Below are 19,740 nucleotides of genomic sequence, written 5' to 3'. Positions count from 1 at the left end.
CCAAACATCCCCCATTATCCAGTTTTAGCTTCAAGCTGAGAAGCCAGTAGCAGAACTTCTCTGCTCGAGCTAGCCAAGCTACGAGGGTCAGAGGTTTAAGGGGAAGTCCGTACTGCCTATTCCTGAGATGTCTCTGTGGCTGCTGGCACCCGCCTGCCCTGCCACAGTCAGACAAGCACAGCGGAGCCTTCCAGGCTCACTCCCCTCTACAAGAAGGAGCCGCATTTCTTCTCTGTCCCCCAAATCCCTGGAGGAAGATTTCCAGTGACAATGGCTGGCACTCAAAGGAAAAGCGCAGGCAGGACAGCCCAGCCCACACCCCCTACATAGGCACAGCCCGAGTCTGTGCCACTTTGTCCAGAGTGAGTCCACTGCAGGCAGAAGACACCCTCAAGCCATTTCCAAACCAGGCTGGTGGAAGGCAGTGGCCAACAGCACCCTGGCTCTTCTTCAGGCATTCCATCCAAACTGGCAGTCTGGCTCGCAGCACGGCCACCTTCCCACATGTTCCAGCCCACGTGGAAGCTGCTCTCCTGAGCCCCCTCCACAGACGGGTCTTCGGAAGCCCACGTGTCACGAGGAAGGCAGAGCTCCGGGGCCACGGTGTCTCAGAGCACTCGGAGGAATCGCTTTAATTTTTCAAGCAGGGCATCATGATGGTGTGGAAGGGCCAACGGGGAAGGAAACCTGATGGAGTCTGCTACTCATCAAGAAGGAGGCACAGGTCATTGGGACAGAGACGCTGGACTGGGGAAGCAGATTTCCAAGCTGTCACTGTGGTTGCTGCCCATACCCAACGGCATCATGGGACGACGTCTGGACTCGAGTGAGGCCGAGCTGCATGAAGCCATCGGCCTCACTCAGTGACAAGTCAGGATGACCGGGGATGGCCCAGGAAGCCGTGGGTGACCATGTCTGATCAGTGCCTGCTGCAGCACCCTCTGTGGCTGTGGAACAAGCCGTTCTCTGCCCATTCCACTGGGGACGTCTTCGTCTGCTTGGGGCAGACACCTCCCTGAGGCATCGACGGGTCTGAGGTCCGTAGGCCACCTTCATCCTGGTTTAGCTGGCCTGGGGTGCACACCAACAGCTTCCTGGAGCTCCAGGTGAGAGGTGGGGGACAGGGCTGCCATGCCGCCTGCTCCCAAAACATCCCTGCCCTGCCAGGGGTAGAGAAGTGTAGGACAATCCACCAAAGGCAGCCGGGCAGTGCATCCTGCAGAGCAGGGAAGCTCCTCGCAGGCCGGGCTCTGCTTCTCCCTCGTCTATGTCTACAGTGTGGAAGCAGGGCCAGTGCTTACCAAAAGCCTGGCTGCCAGGCCGCTCCCTCACCTCCCCCGAGGGAGGGCTCTGGGCATCCTGTGGTGGGCAGCCAGCCCCCTGTGCCGACTCACAGGAACAGGGGCAACCTCTAATACCTGCTTCTCTCACGTGTTCTCTTCTACACTGGACCTGGGAAGGCGCGTTTCCCTAGTCTCCTGGCCACTGCCTCCCGCACTGTGGCTGGTGTCGAGGCCATCCTCCAGCTGACCTTCAGGGCTGACCACACCTTCCTCACCCCGAGTCACTCGAACTGGATTTGACCCAGTTACAGCGCCTCCCTCCCTTCCAACAGGGCTGGAGCCAGACAAAAAACACTGATGGTTCAGCAAGGAGGGAGAAGACACGGCCACAAGGAGCGAGAGACAAAAATAAAGACCAGGCAATTCCAGTGGGACTGGAAGGTCTCGCGGAGAAGGTCCAGAGAGATCGGAGGGAGCAGGGAAGGAGCCCATGCTGTGCAAAGGCACAGAGGTGAGAGATGACACTGTTCCCATGTCCAGAAAGAGAAGCCAGCTGCCTTCTGGGAGTGCAAAGAGCTCACCCTCGCAGGGAGACGTGCCATGGGCAGGCAAAGCTGGGCCCAGAGCGCCTGACCCAATGCCGCGGCTGCCTTCGGATGAATGCGCGCTCTCACACCCTGACCCCCGTATGTGCGGCCCACAGGCACCCATACACACACAGTGGACACACAGGGTCAGAGGCATAGCGTACAGGGGAGGCCGGGGTCTCCTTGGGCCACCTGCTGTCCAGCCCTCTGTGGGGGAGGCTTCTTCCTCCCAGCAGGAGGGGCTGGTGGCGGGCTCAGCGGCGGGGCCTGGTGACCACCTGCCCCTGGTCCATCTGTGCAGAGGCCAGCTACAGGAAGGGGTGAGGGCACTTACCAGCGATGGCCCCTGAGAGGAGGAGGCTGCCAGGACTGACATGCCCATCGTCCTGAGCAAAGGACGCCTTCACGTGTGCGTAGCAGGGGAAGTAAATGGCGGAGAAGGGGATGTCCCGCAGAAAGCATGCCTTGGCCCCCTGCAAGGTGGAAGAGAAACGTGAGAACCGCGGCTGAGCGCCATGCCGTTTCTGACGTGTGGAAGGTGCTTGGTCCCAGCTCTCTCTCGGGGGAGGCAGACAGTAGGAGTCTTGACTGGGAGACCCGGGGTGAGGGGCACAGAAGCATGAGGCTGGGCCCGGCGGCCGCAGGCCCAAACGTTACAGGGGGGCCTCTTCAGGTTCTCAGACACGAGATGGACGCGGGAGGCAGGGAGATGGGTGCAGAAAATGGTCTGATGAAACCGGAAGAAGATGGGAGGGAGACAGTGCTTACCTGGGCCCAGAGAGAGCAGCAGCCCACCAGGGCAGGCCCTTCCCTCGCCGCAGCCTGACCACCCTCCTCTCAAGCAAAGGACCGGAGAGGGGAGGGGAAACGGAGGACGGGGGGACGGGAGCGGGACAGGGCCCAGAGCTGTGGCTCACTGGCTTGACCATGACAGGATGGCTGGGAGAGCGGCTGTGCCCCCAGACGTCGTGCCAGGCACACCTGGCTGGGGGTGGGGCTGAGGGCGAGGCCCAGCTCCAGCGGGACTTCCGTCTTCTCTCCCTCGGCAATCTGACAGCATCCGAGCCAAGGGTGTCCCCAAGGGCCCTACACCCAGGAGCCACGTTTGGGGGATTGGGGGAAGCTGTCCCCAAGGGGTATCTTTGAAGGGAGTGCTTTACGCCCCCCAGAGTCACCACTGGGTCACACTCTGACCCTGCCGAGAGTCTGCACCGTGTCCAGCTGCCTTCACCCCACCCACTAGCGTCCCAGGGAATAAGGCGACTGAGGGGCTCAGTGAGAGACTTCAGGGCCTGAGGCCGTGCAGTGGGACAGAGGCTGCGATGACCTGGGAGGGGGGCAGGCAGACAGGATGCTGTGGAAGGGGAGCACTCAGAGAAAGTCCCCAAGCCAGCTATCTACCATGATGAACGGAGGTCAGAAGATAGCCTGGGGGAACGCCCTCTTTTCTTGCAGACGGTCCAGGCTTTACTTCTGAGCTTCACTCAGAGAGTGGCATGTCTGGTAAGAAGCCTCCATCCCTGGACCGGCCTTTGGACACCTGGCACCTCTATAAAGCCTCAGATCCCCCCACCTTTCCATGGGCCTGCACTTCCAAGCACAGCTCCACCCCGGCCCCCAGACTTTCCAGGGGACCCAAGACCACTGTGGTGCACTGCTCTGTCCTCCAGTGTCCCTAAGAAATCCCACTGACGGCGCTGTGGTGGAAGCCTGTGCTCACCTGCCCTCCAGGCCTAAAGTCACCACCTGGGAGAAATGCCCCACAACTAATCACCGTCCTTGGATGAGCATGCCTTCAGCCACATGGACACAAGTTAGAAGGAAGAACCTGCCTGGGCCGACCTGCACAGCGGCTGGTCAGACCTGTCCGAGGCTGACCCGCCTGGGGGTAAACAAGGTCAGGACAAGCCACGATCAGGCCCAAGAATCGGCTGTAGCTTCCCTCTAGCGGCCCTGACTCCTGGAATCTGCCTGTCCTCATCTGGGAAGGCATGCTCAAGGTAGGCCTCACTGAACTTCAGCTTAATTGTCTGCAACCAACCCTGGCCAATTAGCAAGGCCTGGAGAGGCTGGTCACAGACCCATCTCGAGCCCTCTGGAGGTGGACTGTCAGTTGGGGCCAGGGCCTCTGTCTTTTCCACCCCATCTCCCGGCAGCCCCCGGGCTCTGACTGTCTGTCTGTCCTGCTCTGGCTGCACCTGAGAAGAAGGCAGCAGACACACAAACGCCTTCCCAGCAAGGGCAAGGTAATTAGGCTCACAAAGGCACCTCTGTGTCAGCCGGCCCAAGGAGCCAGCCGGTCTGGGAGACGGAGGCTTAGGCCGGCCTCCTGCAGTGAATGCACATTGTCTAGCTGGGGAAAGCTGCCAGCGCGGGACAGGCCGCATTCAAGCCCACAGTGGCGCACCTTGTCTGGCCAGGTGATTGAAGGGCTTCCGAGGGCTGGCCTCTCAGTCCCCACCTTCCAGGTGGAGGATTTATTGGGCGTGGAGACAATAGGCAGCAAGTCACGGCTTGATCCCTGAACATTCTTGGGGCTTTTTCCACGTGATTAACCCTTGGCTCCAGCCCCCCTTCCTGGCCCTTCCTGGCAGCATCTGTGGGATGACAGGAGGCGGCACACAAAGGCACAAAGCCGGCCAGCGCCACCTCGGCCTCACTCAGAGACTTCTCTCACATTGTGGGCCTTCAATTCCCAAAGCTGCAGATGTGTGGGGAGGGAAGCCCATTGTGAAGACACTCCCTGCCCCTCACTGGCCGTTTGGCCTCACTTCCCTTTCCTGGCCGTGGATCCTCTTGTCCTCAAGGTCGAGGGGCCCATTCTTGTGGTTGGGGAGGTGACTAGCTGCACTGGGCATCTTAGGGGCTCAGGGACCATGGACTCCCCACAAGGGAGCTCAAGGAGTGGTGGAAGCGCCCTGAAAACCTGGCCGGGAGCAGGGCCCAGGTATGATCTGGGTCAGAGAGCCAGGCCTGGAAGGGGCATCAGTCACGGGCTGGTGCTGGCAGGGCCCTCTCCCCTTGTGCCCAGCATCGGGCTCATCCTGCAGTCGGCTTGGCCTGACCCCCCTCCCCTAGTTACGAGACACAGCAGTCATTTCACAAAAAGCGCTAGCCACCCTTGGCTCAGGCATTGGTCTGAGGGAGTTACACAGGCATAAAGGGGCCCTGGCACTAGGACGCGGGCAGGAACTGAACCCAGGTCTTCCTGGCTCCATGGACAGAGAGTAAGCACAAGACGCTGCATGAGGGGGGATTAAAGAGCTTCAAAGAGTAGAAATCAGACAGAGTAAGAAGGGAAGGTGAATTGAAAACAAAGCCCAGCAGCCAGACCTGATGTACTGAGGTCAGGACAGAGGGGCAGGGTCCCACAGACACAGGTGTGTGGGAGGGCTTCAGGGCTCCCTCCCTCCCTCCCAGCCCATGGGGAGGAGATGGCGGCCCACAAGGCCATGAGGCTGCCCAGCACGCTCCACCCTGGCTCAGCCCACTTGTCCACGACTGCCCAGACGTGGGCAGGACCAGCATCCAGGAGGAGAAAGGATGGTGACAGCCCAAGTCCCTGCTAGTTGGTGACAGGTGACCTGTCACACAGACCCCAAGCAAGAGCCGCCAAGAGGCATGAGGAAGGACAGCGCCTGGTGCCTTCCTGGAGCCAGACAGGCCAGCAGGAAAATGGCCACTGATGGGAGAAGAGGCAAAGCTGAGAAGGGGATGAGGGCCGGTAATGGGGCGCCCAAAGATGTGGCCGGGGCACCCCAGGACGAGACGGCGGGAGGGCACCAGAGCGCCCTGCAGGCAGGGTGGGAGAGACTGGAGGTGTGAATGTGATGAGAAGGCAAGGGAAGCAGCCCCCAGCCAGGGGAGAACACGCCCTCGAGGCCAGGCAAGCCAAAGCAAGGAAGAATTCTAAGGTGCGGGAACAAACCTGGGGATCTCTAAGACCCAAGAGGGACCTTGGTTTGGGAGAGTGGGAGCTGCAGCAGCATCTGTGAAAGGAGCACGGCGGACCTCACTGGCACGAAGGCAGGAAGTGATGCTGCACCACCCCCCGGGCCTTCTCCTCTCCCCACCCCACCCAGCCCCTTCTCTCCTGGGCTCACCACCCCACCGTAGGCTCTCTCCACTCTTCAGAGCTAGCAATGGGATCATCAAGGCATCCCAGGCCTAATCAGCTCCCCCGTCTCTCCTCCCAACCTAACCCAGCCTTTCCCTTTCAGGGCCCTGCACATATCCTTTGGCTCAGCCAAAGTGACCTTCTGTTCTTCCATCTCCACGTCCAGTGCTCTGCACACCAGCAACAGTCACAGGGTCACAGTTTAATCCATTTTTCTGATTCCCTGACTTCTGAACTTAGACAGTTCTCTAGCTGGCTGATGGCGGCTGAAACGCTCAAAGTGCTGCTCAGACCCAAACCTAGCTCAGGAAGTGACGGAGCTCAGAGGAAGAAAGCAGGGAACACATTTCATGCTGGATGATTGCTTCGGGCACACAGAAAGCTCGTAGGTTGCCCAGGCTGAGTTGTCCCTAAAATCGTGAATTAATACATCACTCAAGACCTTGAGAAAGTAGCCGTAGAAATAGCCCTCATGTTCCCTCCAGAAGTTCCCAAGGCCCAGCCCCAACATGAAGTTCCAAAGTCAGGAATCAGTCTGGGGGAACAAGCAAGCCAAAAAGAATCACACCATAGAGTTATTATGGCAATGGAGATGCTCAAAATATACACTCAGAAAAAGATGACTCCAAAACAGCTATAAGCAAAGCCTCAGAAAAGAGTATAGTTGGGCCCAAGTTCAACTAGAATTATTAGATGAGATGAAGAATTAAAAAAAAAACAAACTTTAAGCAAGTGGGTCGGCTACGCAGTGCAGTGAATACAGCACTGGCCCTGGAGTCAGGAGGACCTGAGTCAGCCTCAGACACTTGACACTTACTAGCCATGTGACCCTGGGCAAGTCACTTCACTGTCTGCCTCAGTTTCCTCCTCTGTAAAATGAGCTGGGGAAGGAAGTGGCAAACCTGCCCAGAAAACCCCAAAGGGGGCCAAGAAAGGTCGGGCATGCCTGAACAAGAATAAGGACGAAGGGGTGATAAGACACATGTCCTCTTAGAACCCCAGGATCTTCAGGAGACGCTAAGTCCCAGGGCCTGGGAGAGTTGTGGCTGCTACTGCTTTTAACACTTTCAAAGAAAGAAAGGGAAAAAGAATCAGTAGGGGAGGGGGAGACTGAGTAAGGCTGGGGGAGATTCTCACATAACAGGCACACGAGTAGAAGACGACAGAAAAGAGGAAGAGGTCAGGGAGCAGGGGACACCTGGACCTCAGCTTTCCGTGAAATGGCCAAAGGACGGAGGAACACACATACCCGCAGAGCTGGGTACAGGACATATATTTCACTCCAAAGGTAAGCAAAGAAAAAAGGAAGAAGGGAGAGGGAGCGAGGGGGAGCCCAGCCAGAGCCTCTCACTGTGTTTTCCCCTGCTGTGACCTGCGCACTGACTGAGCCTGGTGCTGGGGAGGCTGGGGGGGCTGACGGATCCACTCTTACACGGCCGATGCCAGAAGCTGCCTGACTAGGCTCTGCGTGGCTTCTCCCTCCAAGCACCCTCGCCTGCCTTCCCCAGCTGCCTCTCTGAGCTTGTCCGGGTGGCGCGCCCTGCCCTGCCCTGAGCTGGGAGGACTCATCTGAGAGCCAAGCCAAAGGAGGGAGCCCTGCACCGCTGCCTTGTTACCCCTGCTCATCCCTGGGGCTCTGTGCCCTGCGCTGACCTTTCCTCACTGCCCTCCGTCCCTCAAAGCGACCGAGGTCGCTGGTGTCTGTTTGCCTGCCCTGCTCCAGGCCGGGCTCACGGTCCTGTGACGTCTCTGGGGGAGGATCGTCCAGCGGCCAAATTCAACCTGGCCTCTGCAGCCCCTTCCCCCCCAGATGCCCTTCCAGTCACCTGGGCTCACAACCCGGGCACCGCTGCTTAATTTCTCTCACACGCAGCCAGCCCTGGGCCGGACCCCAGCCACCTGGCACCTGGCTCCTCCCCCAGCTCTGGCCACATTCTCACGCTGTCCCAGGGCGGGGGCTCTCTCCCTCCCCACTTCTGCCTCCTGGCGGCCGCGGTGCCCTCCACGCCCCGTCTGTCTGGTTCAGACCTGGCGGTTTGCCTGCAGTCTCCCCCACTAGACTGGGAGCTCCTTAAGGGCAGGCACTGGCTCTTACCTTTCTTTGGATTAGAGCAGGGGCTGGGGCTGGTACACAGTAGGAGCTTACTAAGTGCTCATTGCCAAGGAAGGGGGCTGGGGAGAGAAGATGAGCTTCTCAAAGTATGTGTTCACTGACCCACACCAAAGCACGCTCTTCCCTTCTGGGCTGGGCATGAGTGTGAGCGCACTCTCAGGTCTTGTTGAAGCCGGCTCTGCTGGCCCCCACTGTGACGCACCCCACTTGGCCCGACTAATTTAGCTGACTCAGGGCCCAGCTCCCCCCTTGGCCCTGTGGCATCCCACTGTGGCCCAACACTGGCCCTACTATGTGCACTGTGGCATCCTCACCCCCCCACCCCTGTGGCCCGACACAAGTTGTGCTGACTCAGGGCCCAGCGCCCCCCCTGGCCCTGTGGCACCCCCCGGGGGCCCTCCACTGGCCCTGTGGCACACCCCCCCCCCCCCGTGGCCCAACACAAGTTGTGCTGACTCAGGGCCCAGCAGCGCACCCTGGCTGCTAGATACCAGGGGTGATACTGAGAGAAGTTACCTTGTAGATTCCGAAGAAGCCCAGGTCGCGGAGCACGGTCAGGGCGCTGACGCGTGGCCCCGTGGTGATTTCTCCAGCCACTTGTAAGCGAATCTTGACGATTTCTAGCGGGTTTGTGAAAATCACCTGCGAGCCTCCGGCCTGAAAGTCAAACAGGGAAACCTTGAGAAAAGGGACGCCCTGAGCCCTCCCCAGATGCTGACGTCCAAACCCATAGGCAGCAAGCATGAGCCTATGCAGTGTGACTGGAGGAGGGGCACAAGAAAGGACAGGCACATCAGGCAGGGGGCACAGCCTGGGCAAGAGCTCCACTCCCACACTCTCATTCATAGCCATATGCTGCCACAAGTGCAGGATTATTGCCAAAGACAAACAGCAGGCCCCAGGGGCCCCCCCTCCCAGCACAGCGCTAATTGGGGAGCTCCACCTTCTTCACGTTCCACATTTTTGACATGGCCCTGGGGAGGTAGGTGACCCTCAGGCTTCCTTCGTCCTGGCACCCCGCCGTTCTCCACCTCCCCTCATGTCTGAATAAGGCCACGCAGTCCCGTTCACGCTTCCCCAGCCTTTCGGACGCGGTCTTCTGTTCTGGGGAGCTGCTCTTACACAGAGGCGGAAGGGCGTGGGAGGCGGTGGCAGCTCCAAGGGAGAGAGCTGCCAGGCTCAGCCAAAGGCAGGTCCTTTCCCCGCGCCCTGGAGAGGGCACCAAAGGAAGGAGGGGGTCCAAGTTAGCGCTACCAGGAAGATTCTTTCCCTAGGCCTTGGACTGTGGGTTGCTGGTGAAGGTCAAAGGGGCAAACACAAGCTTAAACAAATCCACTCCCTTCTCCTCCACCCAGCTCGAACCTCTGGGCCCTGATTCCCTCCACTGGCGAGCACAGCTTGGGTGTTCTTCTGGCCCACCTGTGCTGAGGACCTTGGCAGGGGATGCTGAAGATGGCACGCAGGGGGAGGCAGCTGATGGGGGCACCCAACGGTGTGAATGCCCACCAGGAGAGGAGGCCTGGAGCCCGGGTCTCTGGCTTTTCAACTTGATTCGTTCCTGCTACAACCCTACATTTCTTATTTTTGCATTTAAAACGATCCTGAGAAGAGGCCATTCTCTTTCACCATGACACAGGAAAGGAGAATGCCAGCTCCCAGAGGCTTCTGCACAGCACGGGTGACAGGGGCCACCTTGGTCTCTAATGCCCGATGGGGAGCCCTGAGGAGGCGGGGCTGGAGGGAGAGTGCCCCACCGTCAGGAAGGCTTCCGGGAGTGTGGGGAGCCAACGGGCCCGGGGGGGGGGGGGGGGGAGAGGGGAGAAGCCCCAGAGTTATCAGAAAAACCCATTGCCATTCTAAGCCCTCTTTTAGAGGAGCTTGGCTTTCCTGCAATTACAAATCAGCACCAATACCCGAGGCAGGAGGATGTGCCTCCTGGGAAGCCCACCCCCTTCTTTGGCAGGAAGAAACCACCAAGGCACAGCTGGGCTCCCAGAGAGGAGACAGGAAGGTGTTTCATGAGCTGTAGAAGACAGACAAGCAGGAAGGGGGAGGGCATGTTCCAGAGGCCACGGAAGACGCGGCAGGGTGCCGAGGGAGATCCTGCCTTAGTTGTCACCCTCGGATGGCCCAGCAGAAGTGGCTGTGCTGTAATGCTGGGGGGACCCAATTCTCCCTCTCTGGCTCCAGGCCTGAGACCAGAGAGCGAGGCAGGGGAGGCCACCATGAAAGGTAATAGCCAATACTGAGGCCAGCTCTGGGCCAGGCACTAGGCCAAGAGCCTACAGACATTCCATTTGCAACTTCAACACCTGTGGGAGGGAGCTGCTGTGAGTACCCCCATTTTACAGCTGAGGAAACGGGGGTGGGGTGGCTTCCTCAGGGCTGCGCCTTGAGCTCAGATCTTCCTGATGGCAGGCCCACCGCTCTATGCCCTGGGGTGCCCCCTAGCTGCCAAGGAGCCAGAAGAGGAGGGGTGACGAGCAGGGGGAAAACGAGGGTCACAGTGGAAAGACCCGGGAAGAGAATCAGCCACCTAGCAAGCGAAGCAAAAGACCTTCATCAAGCAGCAGACCCAAGTTAATGACTCCACGGGATGACAGGAAATAGTCACACAAAGCCAAAGGGCGCAAGGAGATAAGTGGCCTGGAAATCAGACCACGGGCCTGTCTGGAGGCCACGAGAGGAACGAGGGCTTTCTCCTCTGGTCACCTCAAGAGCAAGCTATGTCTGGCTTCTCCTTCTGTCTATCTGACCTTGCTTGGTCATTTCAGCCTTTCCCAACTCTCTCTGAACCCCGGGGCTCTCCTGGCAGACACACCAGAGTGGTGGAGTGGCACGCCAGTGCCTTCTCAGGCCCACTGGACAGAGAAGGACTTCCAAGCATTCCTGATGAAAAGACCAAAGCTGAGTGGAAACTCTTCATAGGTAAACACAGGAGTGAAGAGATACAATACCAAGCACATGACCCAACAAGGAAGCCTAAGGAGCAAGGGTGTGTGTGTGTGGGTGTGTGTGTGTGTGTGTGTGTGTGTGTGTGTGTGTGAGTGATTGGGGGGGGGGGTGTGAACTCGGGGAAACTCTGAACCCAAAGAACAAGTCTGGTCTCAAAGGGGCCATGAGAAGACCCCTGCCCCATTCCTCCGTGGAGGTAAGGGGTCCACTGGTGTAGAAGACTGAACAGAATGTGAAGATTTTTTTTCACTGTATTGATGAATTTCGCTGATTTTTAGCAATAGGAGGGAATCCAGGCAATGTAAAACACCCATCTACATACGTTAGAAAATGTGTGTCTTTAAAAAGAATGGCCATAGGAAGAAACGAAAGGCTCTGGTTTTTAACAATCTGGGTGCGCGGACAGTGGGGCTTGATGTGGCGGAGGGTGGGAGGTGCTGGCCTTCCTCACAAACTGCTTTCCAGTTTTCCAGGGAGTCAATAAATGACTAAGTACCAGCTGTGAGCGCAGCTCTGTGCTAAGTGCTGGGGATACAAAAATAGGCAAAGACAATGGCTACCCTCCCCGCCCCCCAAGGGGCTGACAGTCCGAGGGGGAACACAAGCCACGTCCCTGAGCAGCTGTAGGCAGGAGCCAAAAGAGAATGAATGAGGGGAGAGGGCTGGGGAGACTCCGACTGAAGGTGGGACTGTAGCTGGGACCAGGGGTGGGGAAGAAGAGGCAGAGTGGAGTTCTCCTATGCCAGAATTCTTCCAGGAAATGTACCATCACTGGGGGGAGTCTGTTTCCAATCAATCCCAATGCACCGATTGTCCCTCCCTGATAATCAATCTATGGACCAGCAGCACTTGAGTGTCCCATGACCCTGGCTTCCTGCAGGACACTGTAGGTGCTGCTGGCACTAAGCCGTCACCCCCATTAACCTGGAAGCTTGCTGAAGTAGGGCTTTTCTTTCTGCTTTTGTATTCCCAGTGTTTTGCTAAGTACTTGGCACACACTCAGTGCTTAATAAGTGGTATTTGGCTGAGTTTTAGCAGCGGTACAAGTTTTACAGTATTGGTACAGCCTAGCCATGTGCAGTGAATAAAGAGCAGCTTGTGTGTGAGGACGGCTGGAGGGAACATGTATGTATACACACATATATATGTATAGGAGGGTATATGCGTGTATAAATACATATGTGAGTGCGTATATGCATACACAGACAAAGGGCACAGGATGAGTGGAACAGGACGGGATGATATCTAAAAAATAAAACTAAGAGGTGAGAGGGATTTAGTGGGAGGAGGAGAAAGGGAGAGAGAGAATAGGGTAAATTGTCCCCATAAAAGGGGCAAGAGAAAACTGTCACGACGGAGGGGAAGAGCAGGAAGGTGAGAGGGGACGGGTCCACCTTACTCACACTGGACTTGGCTTAAGGAGGTAGTGACAGACACACTCACCGCACAGGAAAGCAGGGGAGGGGGACAAGAGGGGGGATGACAGAAGGGAGGGCAGACTGGGGGAGAGGGCAGTTAGAAGCAAACACTTTGGTCAAAGGAGACAACGGAATGTGGGCGGCAGGAGAGGGTGGAGGGAAATATCGTTAATCTTCCACAATATAACTACTATGGAAACATTCCGCACAACTAGACATGTACGACCTGTATTGAATCGCTTGTCTTCCCAGTGGGGGTGGGTGAGGAGGGAAGAAGGGAAAGAATCTGGAAATCAAAGTTTTAAAAACAAATGTTAAAATTTTTTTAAAGCTGAAAAAGAAAAAAAAGAGACTGGCTTGTGATCATGCCCTCACACACAGAGGTGTCATGCATGCCTGGGTAGACCAATCCCCCAGTTTATGATCCTCATCCCTATACAGGACAGTGAGAGTCGGGGCAAAAGATGCCGTAAGAGATACGTAAGTAAATATGATGTAATCTGAGGAGGGAGAATCAAGGAAGGCTTCCTGTGAGAGAGAGTGACCATGATGAAACTCAAAGGTAAGTGGGGGGCCTGTGGATAGAGCCCTGGGCCTGGAATCAGGACACCCTCAGTGAAAAATCTCTCCTCAGACACTAACCAGCTGTGTGACCCTGGATGAGTCACTTCACCTCTATCTTGGATCACTTTTCTCAACTGCAAAATGGGGATAATCCCAGCACCAGCCTTGGTGGATAAAGTGAGATATTTGCAAAGGACGTTACCAATCTTCAAGTGCACTCTGCAAACACAGGTTATCACCAGAAACCTAAGGATTCTTCAAAGTGGGGGTGAGGATGCTGCTTGGGCAAGGGCAGGGAAGCTGGAGATGGGAGAGAGCAGGCAGAAAGTCAGGCTGGAAAGGTCAGGGGAGACAGCAAGGTAAGAAGGAGGTGAGGACAGGCATGGCCAGACAGCAGACTTGGGAAGGTGATTCCAAGCACTAGCAGAGAGCAGATGGGAGCCATGCCGTATGAAGCGGACAGGCAGGGTTTGGTGGGATGAGGGAGAGCCTGTAAGGCAGTGAGCCCACGACCCTTCCAAGTGCTGGGTGTCCTGTGGTTGCCATGTCTAACGGCCAGACCGTTCCCGCAGAGCCCACAGACCACCTGTAAGTGTTGTGTCCTCTACGAAAGGAAGGTGGAAGCGGGACCTTGAGCAAATCTGAGTTGATGTGAAGTGGCTTCAAGCTGTCTTTGGTGATGGCCACATCACCTAGCTGACTGTGCTGGACACAGGAGTGAGCCCGGAAGCCCGACCTGTCGTCCCCCCCCCCCCCCATCTCAGTGGCTCTGCTGGGAGTGCAGGCAGGCATTCCTGTGGCAGGGCAGCCAAAGGCACACGTGTGTGCACGGCTGTGCCCCACAACTTTCCTTAGCCGTGTCTCTCACATCCTCATCAGCTCTTCAAACACCCAAGTGAAACTATTTGGGGAAAAATATTTCTCTTTTAATAACCCAAACCAGTGTGTTCTAATATTACATCAGTTTTAAGCCATTCACCCCAGATGCAGTCACCTAGCCCAAAGAGAGTCAACTTTAAACATCGGGCCAGAGGCAAAATGCCTCTTTGCTGGGCCTTGGGGGAGAAACAAAGGCCGCCATTGCTCTGGGTCCACTCTCAACATGCCAGCATGCTTGTGGCGAAGGGGGCGGGGGGGGACCCTCATTCCGCTTTAAAGTGAATGTGCTCGATATGACAGTAACGCAATCACGCCATTTCATTCTGGATTCACACGGCAGATACTTCAAGCTACTTAAAAAATTAAGTGGCAAATGTATATGAAGAATATGGATCTTGATATTTTAATTATGCTCAATTGAATGTACTCAGATTTAAAGTGCTTTCCTAAGTGACATGTGCTAAGAATATCTAATTGCACACTGACATTCTGAAATGTGTCCTTGCACATGTCAAACACTGATGAATAGAAAGTTATGGAATATGACTAATTTTTAAAAACTAAAACCCCAATACATGATTACTGTACAAATTACGCCCTAACTCTAGATAAAACGTGAAATTTTACCCTTGGGGTGAATGCTTGAGCGTGGCCAGTCCCTGGGGACGAGTCACCGTCTGTGCCAGGCACCGTGGAAGCCAACAGCAGGCATGCCAAAGCTCAAAAGGCAGCCCCTTACCCATCAAAGGGCCTAGGTTCCAGTGGGAGAAGGGGCCTGGCCAGGAAGCACGCAGGCTGGTTCTGCGCAAGCCAACGCTCCTCCACTCAGGGCCGGAGCGGGGCGCACAAGGGCAGAGGCTGGGTGGGAGACGGCTGATGTGGAACATCCCGAGCCTGGCCAGCCCTCTCCCGGGAAGGCGAGGCAGATGCCATGGCCCCATTCAGGGGCTGAAGCCCGCCCGAAGCCCAGGGCCTGGAGTCAGGACCATCGCCTAAGCTAGGAGGTCAGACCCGAGGAAGACCCAAGGGCCTCAGTCCATCTTCTGAGGGAGGAAGCTGTGCACCAGCACTGGGAGACCAGCACCCTCCACTAGCACGGGGCCTCGCGGCCGCCAGCGCCAATCACATTTCCCTGACAGTCCACACGCTCTTGCCGCCCCTTCTCTTACGAGTCTGGCCAAGAAACCCAAGTAGAGCTGGCTTGATTGACATTAGCAAAGCAATTAAGCGAGAGAGCTGTCAAACGTGTTAACGCTCTGGCTCTGGGTGCTGCCCCCGCCTATTCTGACTGCTCCTCTCCGTGTCACTTAATGACTTGCAGACCCTCCATGTCTCAGGTATTTGAGCCATGAGAAGAGGGGGCCTGCAGAGTTCCTCCCTTTCCATGTGCTAATCAATCCCTCGTGAGCTGACTCGAAGCCCAGAGGGTGTCGGGTCTGAAGGGCCCTGCCCTTTGCCAAAGGGGTGAGGGAGGCCAGAGACCACGGGTCTGTGCCTGGGCCTGCCCCTGATGCGGTGTGCCCTTGGCTGGTCACTGCCAGCAGCGTGGGTCTCCGTTTCCATATGTACCAAATGGGTCCTCTCCAATGCTACCCTTCCACGAGCCTGCTTCAAAAAAACAAAAGGAAAAAGGACAGAGCCCCCAGGAGCATCGTGCAGCAGGCCCGTGTCACCCACCAGACTGGCTCTGAAGCCGACCAGGCCCCGGCCCCAGCCGAGCCTCTCCCTGTACGGTCTAGGGTCCACAAGGATTCCAAGGTCTCTGCAGCTGACAGCCTGGGGGAGACCACGCCCCAGGGCCCCTGAGAAGCTCCTGCTGTATCTCCAGGCCCCAGCAGACCAGGGCCAGCCGTTATAGGCCACATCGAATGCCTGCTTCAGCACACTGACTTACCCCTGGGTAGGAAGGGGGCTCTTCTGCAGTGAGAGGGCCAAAGAATACTGCAGTAGGATTCGTAGAGGACAGAGCTGTCTGAAGAGCTGCTGCTAATCTGTGCGTATGGGCAGGCTTGGACAGGCAACGATCTGTGGTGTGGATGAGAGGTCTCTGATCTCCTTGTCAGTGATGGGGAGTGATGCCCAGCTGGCATGGGTGCAGAGGGAGGGCTGTGTCCTGGGAAGCATTGTGGCCTCCTCTGCATATGTAAGTCATGACCCACGGCTTGCCTCCAGCCCACTTCTTGTGCGTAGCTCGTCTGGACCGTGCTGTCCACCGGCTGTCCCCCCAGTCTTGGCACGTTCAGGACTTAGCACAGTGCTAGGCATACAGGAGGTACTTAATAAATGCTGGCTGAAGGGAAGTCAGAGGAGAGTGTGAATTCCGCAGGAGTACTGATGGGTTTGGGAAACCTGGGGAGCTGTCCCTGAAGGTTTGAGTGCCTCTCTGAGGTGGAGGGCAGCTACCCCTCACCGATGGCAGGCAGTGAGCTCCAGCTAAATTCTGGAGAAGCCTGGGCCACACGGGGGATGGCACAGGAGGGGCCCCCTCTCCCTGGATGATCAGAAGGCCTCACTTGAGGGCCACCAGGTTTCCTTATTGGGCCTCTGGCACCCTCTAGGTCAGGCCCAAGCGGGGCTAGGACAGAAAGGCCCAGCCCTACGTCGGGCCCAGGGGGTCCCAAGGCAAAAACATTTGCAACAGTGGCAGTAAGCCCAAATGTCAGGTTCTCAATAAGCCACAAAGATTTAAGAAGCAACAAGCCCTCATCAGCCCTAAAATTCAACCAAGGAGGAATTTAATTCCCTCAAGCCTCATCATCACCCATGATAAAGCCCAGTAATTCCGCATGGCACAGGAGCCAAGACCTCACAGAAATTCACCCCAGTGAGGCTGGCCTAAGGAGACAGCTCCCTGTTTACGTGAGCTGGAGTGGGGTGGGGGGCTCCCCCAAGGCCTGCGGGACAATGCACCAACTTTCTCCCCAGTTTGTTCTGATCCCCCAAATCTCAAGATGTTTCACAGTCCAAGGACGGGCTGTTTGGAGGAAACACAAGGAAGGGCATCTGGTTTTCCAACGTGGACGGTCCCCTGACAAATGGAGAAAAAGTCCGGATGAGCCAAGGATAGGTCCCGAGCCGGCCACCATGCCAACCCGGCCTGTGTCTGGGTTTCTCTTCCCATGCCAGCATGGCGATCTCGACTGGGAGACGAGGAGCCCAAGGAAGGCTTGAGGCCTTCTGCGGAAGACAGCCATCTGAAGCACCATGACGTGGGCTCGGGTCTGACAGCCAGGAAAGGACAGCTGCAGCCACAAAAGGCTGTCCTGGCATCCGGATCGCGAGAAAAATCCAAATCCTCTGCCACGGGGGGGGGGGCCACAGAGCATGAGTGAATCTCGCCCCAGACACTCACTTGCTCTGGGATCCTAGGCAAATGACTTAGCCTCAGTTTGCTTTGCTGTCCAATGAGAACACTGCACCTCCTTCCCAGGGTCCTGTGAAGTGCTTGGCACACAGTGGGGGCCCTTGCACAGACCACGTCCTTCTGCTTGGCTCCTTGACTTTCCCCCATGAGATGGGTGTCGCTGTGACAGTCTGTCAGAAGAGGCATGGCCTGGAGCTGGTCAGAGGTGGGGGCCAGCTCCCAGGAGCAGTGCAAAGCAGCTCTGATACAGAATGAGGCCTCACAAGAACTGGGCTCGACTCCTATGGCGATGGGCAGCTTACTTCCGAGGCTGGGGGACCCTACGCGCTGGGAGGGACGCCACAACATAGCTCTCCCCCCAGGACACAGGCTGCGAACAGACCTGGGAAATGAGGACACGGTGGGACAGGCCCGGGCCGCGCCCCGGCAGGGGCCACTGCAAACAAACAATGGAGGCCTGCACAGAGGGGAATCACTCTTGGCACATCTGTGGCCCTAACCTGGCCCAGATCCTCCGAACTAGTTTTCTAGTAGAGACCAAGTGAACCTCCTCTTGGATTCGTACAGCCTTGAGGAGGGCGGCCCTGCTTCGGGGGGTGGCCTCTGCTGAGGTCCCCAGAGCCTGCGCCCCTGGGGGCAGGGAGCTCCCTACCACTCACCAGTCCTTGCAGCATACCAAAGGTGACCTCTTTCCCCAGAGGTCTCCGGGGAAGTGTGCCAGGTCAGTGACCTAACACTGTGAGCAGTCCAGCAGGGGCCAGCCCGGGCCCTCTCAGGAGAGATACCTGCCATGTTCCTGCCTCACTGCAATGACTGGTGACTTAAGGGAAGCAGGCAAGCGGCAGCGTCCCCTCCACACCTGCGCTGACCACGTCCCCGGGGCTGCACCGCTGCCCCTCATCTCTCGGCATAGCTGGCCAATGACAACAAGGCGGACGGGGCCAAGGACGCACCATGCAGTGAGCCAGGACACGCCAGCCACCCTGCCCAGGGATCAAAGGGGAGGCAGAGGAGGACCAGAGTGAGAGCACATGCAGAATGACCCCCAGGTCCGAGGGGGCCAAGCAGACAGTGCACACACGGGATGGACGCAGCGGGCAACAAGGCCAGGGTGTTTACCGGTCTCCGGCAGGAGTGGCTGGCGCTGTCCTACGGCCGGCCTGCGGTTAAATACAACGCCTGAGTCGCCTAAGTACAAGGGGAAGGAGGATCCGCCAGAGCCCGCGAGTACTCACACAGCCACCAGCGAGGATTTCTGCTGCCAGGGGGACCGAGCCGTCTCTGCTTTCAAACTTGTCGCGGACAAAATCATTGACCTGGAAGACAAGACAGCAGAGAGCGTGAGCAGCACGCCCCAGCCGTGGCCCAGTGAACACACGCCAAAGTGCAGAGAGGGCCCCACCAGTGCCCCAAACACTCACCGTGAGTTTGATGGCCTTCTCTGGGGCAACCCCCAACAACTGTGGCACCAGACCTGTGGGCCAAAGAGCATGGGCACAGTCAGAAAGGAAGCGTGCCCCAGACCCAGCGTGGGAGGCAGGCGTGGCTCCAGCCACTCACTGCCCTCCCACCTAGGAGCCACCTCACACTTGGGGTAAGCACCCATGGGCAGACAGGGTGACATAAAAGGAGCTGAGCCCAGCACTGCGGGCACGCAGCCACGGCCCCTCACCCCACAGACTGCCCTGCTGCTATCAGAGGGCTCACGCTGGAGCTAAAAGACTGGAAATGAGAGGCAAAGGAATCCACCGGACCACAGCCTTGGGGACAAAGGCCTGGGTTCGAATCCTGGTCTGCTACCTGCCAACTGTGTGGGCTAGTCCCTGAGGCAATCGAGGCCTCAGTTTCCACATTTAGGAAACGAGGGGGCACCCTGCAGTTCTACCATTCTTGTCCAACAAGATATAATGAACCAACTGAGAATTTCTCACCCTTGTGCTGTCTCTAACAAAAAAGAAGGCCACTGGGGGCAGAGCCAAGATGGCGGAGTAGAAGCAGGAAACTCCATGAGCTCCCCCCATAAGCACCTCAAGGGCCTATAAAAATGACTCTAAATAAACATTAGAGCCACAGACCCACAAAGAGATAGAGAAACAAATATCCCAGTGAAGGCAGCCCGGCAGGAAGGGTCCATCGCAGGGGGCTGGGAGTCTAGCCCAGTCCCAGCAAGCCACATGGTTCTGGCCCCAGGGCGGCAGACTTCAGGAGAGTAAATCAGCAGCAGCATTATCAACCCATAAATGCCAAAGACAAAGATCACTGTGGAACTCTGCTGGCAATGGGGGGTCTGGGAGTAGGGTCCAGCCCCTGCCCCCAGGGTGGGAAGCCGTGGGGGCACAGCGGCTGCTCTGCGTGGCAGCTTCAGCTCCTGGGCTGCAGATTGTAGAGGGACCAGGTAACCAGTCTGAATGGTGATTGCTCTTGCTCTAACCTGCTTGGATCTGGATCCCTGTCCTGGGT

At 57.3% G+C, this 19,740-nt stretch overlaps 1 protein-coding gene across 1 annotated transcript in view; it reads right to left on the bottom strand.

The window, feature by feature from the left end:
* The window catches only part of SLC25A13 (solute carrier family 25 member 13), a 69,504-nt gene that overhangs the window by 1,430 nt on the left and 48,334 nt on the right, over positions 1 to 19,740 (bottom strand). The window contains exons 12-15 of the mRNA XM_069094480.1: positions 18,702 to 18,754; positions 18,516 to 18,596; positions 8,617 to 8,757; positions 2,205 to 2,343 (exon numbers count right to left, since the gene is read on the bottom strand). Coding sequence (XP_068950581.1) covers positions 2,205 to 2,343; positions 8,617 to 8,757; positions 18,516 to 18,596; positions 18,702 to 18,754 — 414 coding nt within the window. The remainder of the gene's footprint in view (positions 1 to 2,204; positions 2,344 to 8,616; positions 8,758 to 18,515; positions 18,597 to 18,701; positions 18,755 to 19,740) is intronic.

Source organism: Petaurus breviceps, unplaced genomic scaffold (genome assembly GCF_028583685.1).
Source record: "Petaurus breviceps papuanus isolate PSGF00001 unplaced genomic scaffold, PetGlider_PUasm1.0 218, whole genome shotgun sequence".
Taxonomy (NCBI): domain Eukaryota; kingdom Metazoa; phylum Chordata; class Mammalia; order Diprotodontia; family Petauridae; genus Petaurus; species Petaurus breviceps.
This window is presented reverse-complemented; position numbering and strand designations above follow the sequence as displayed.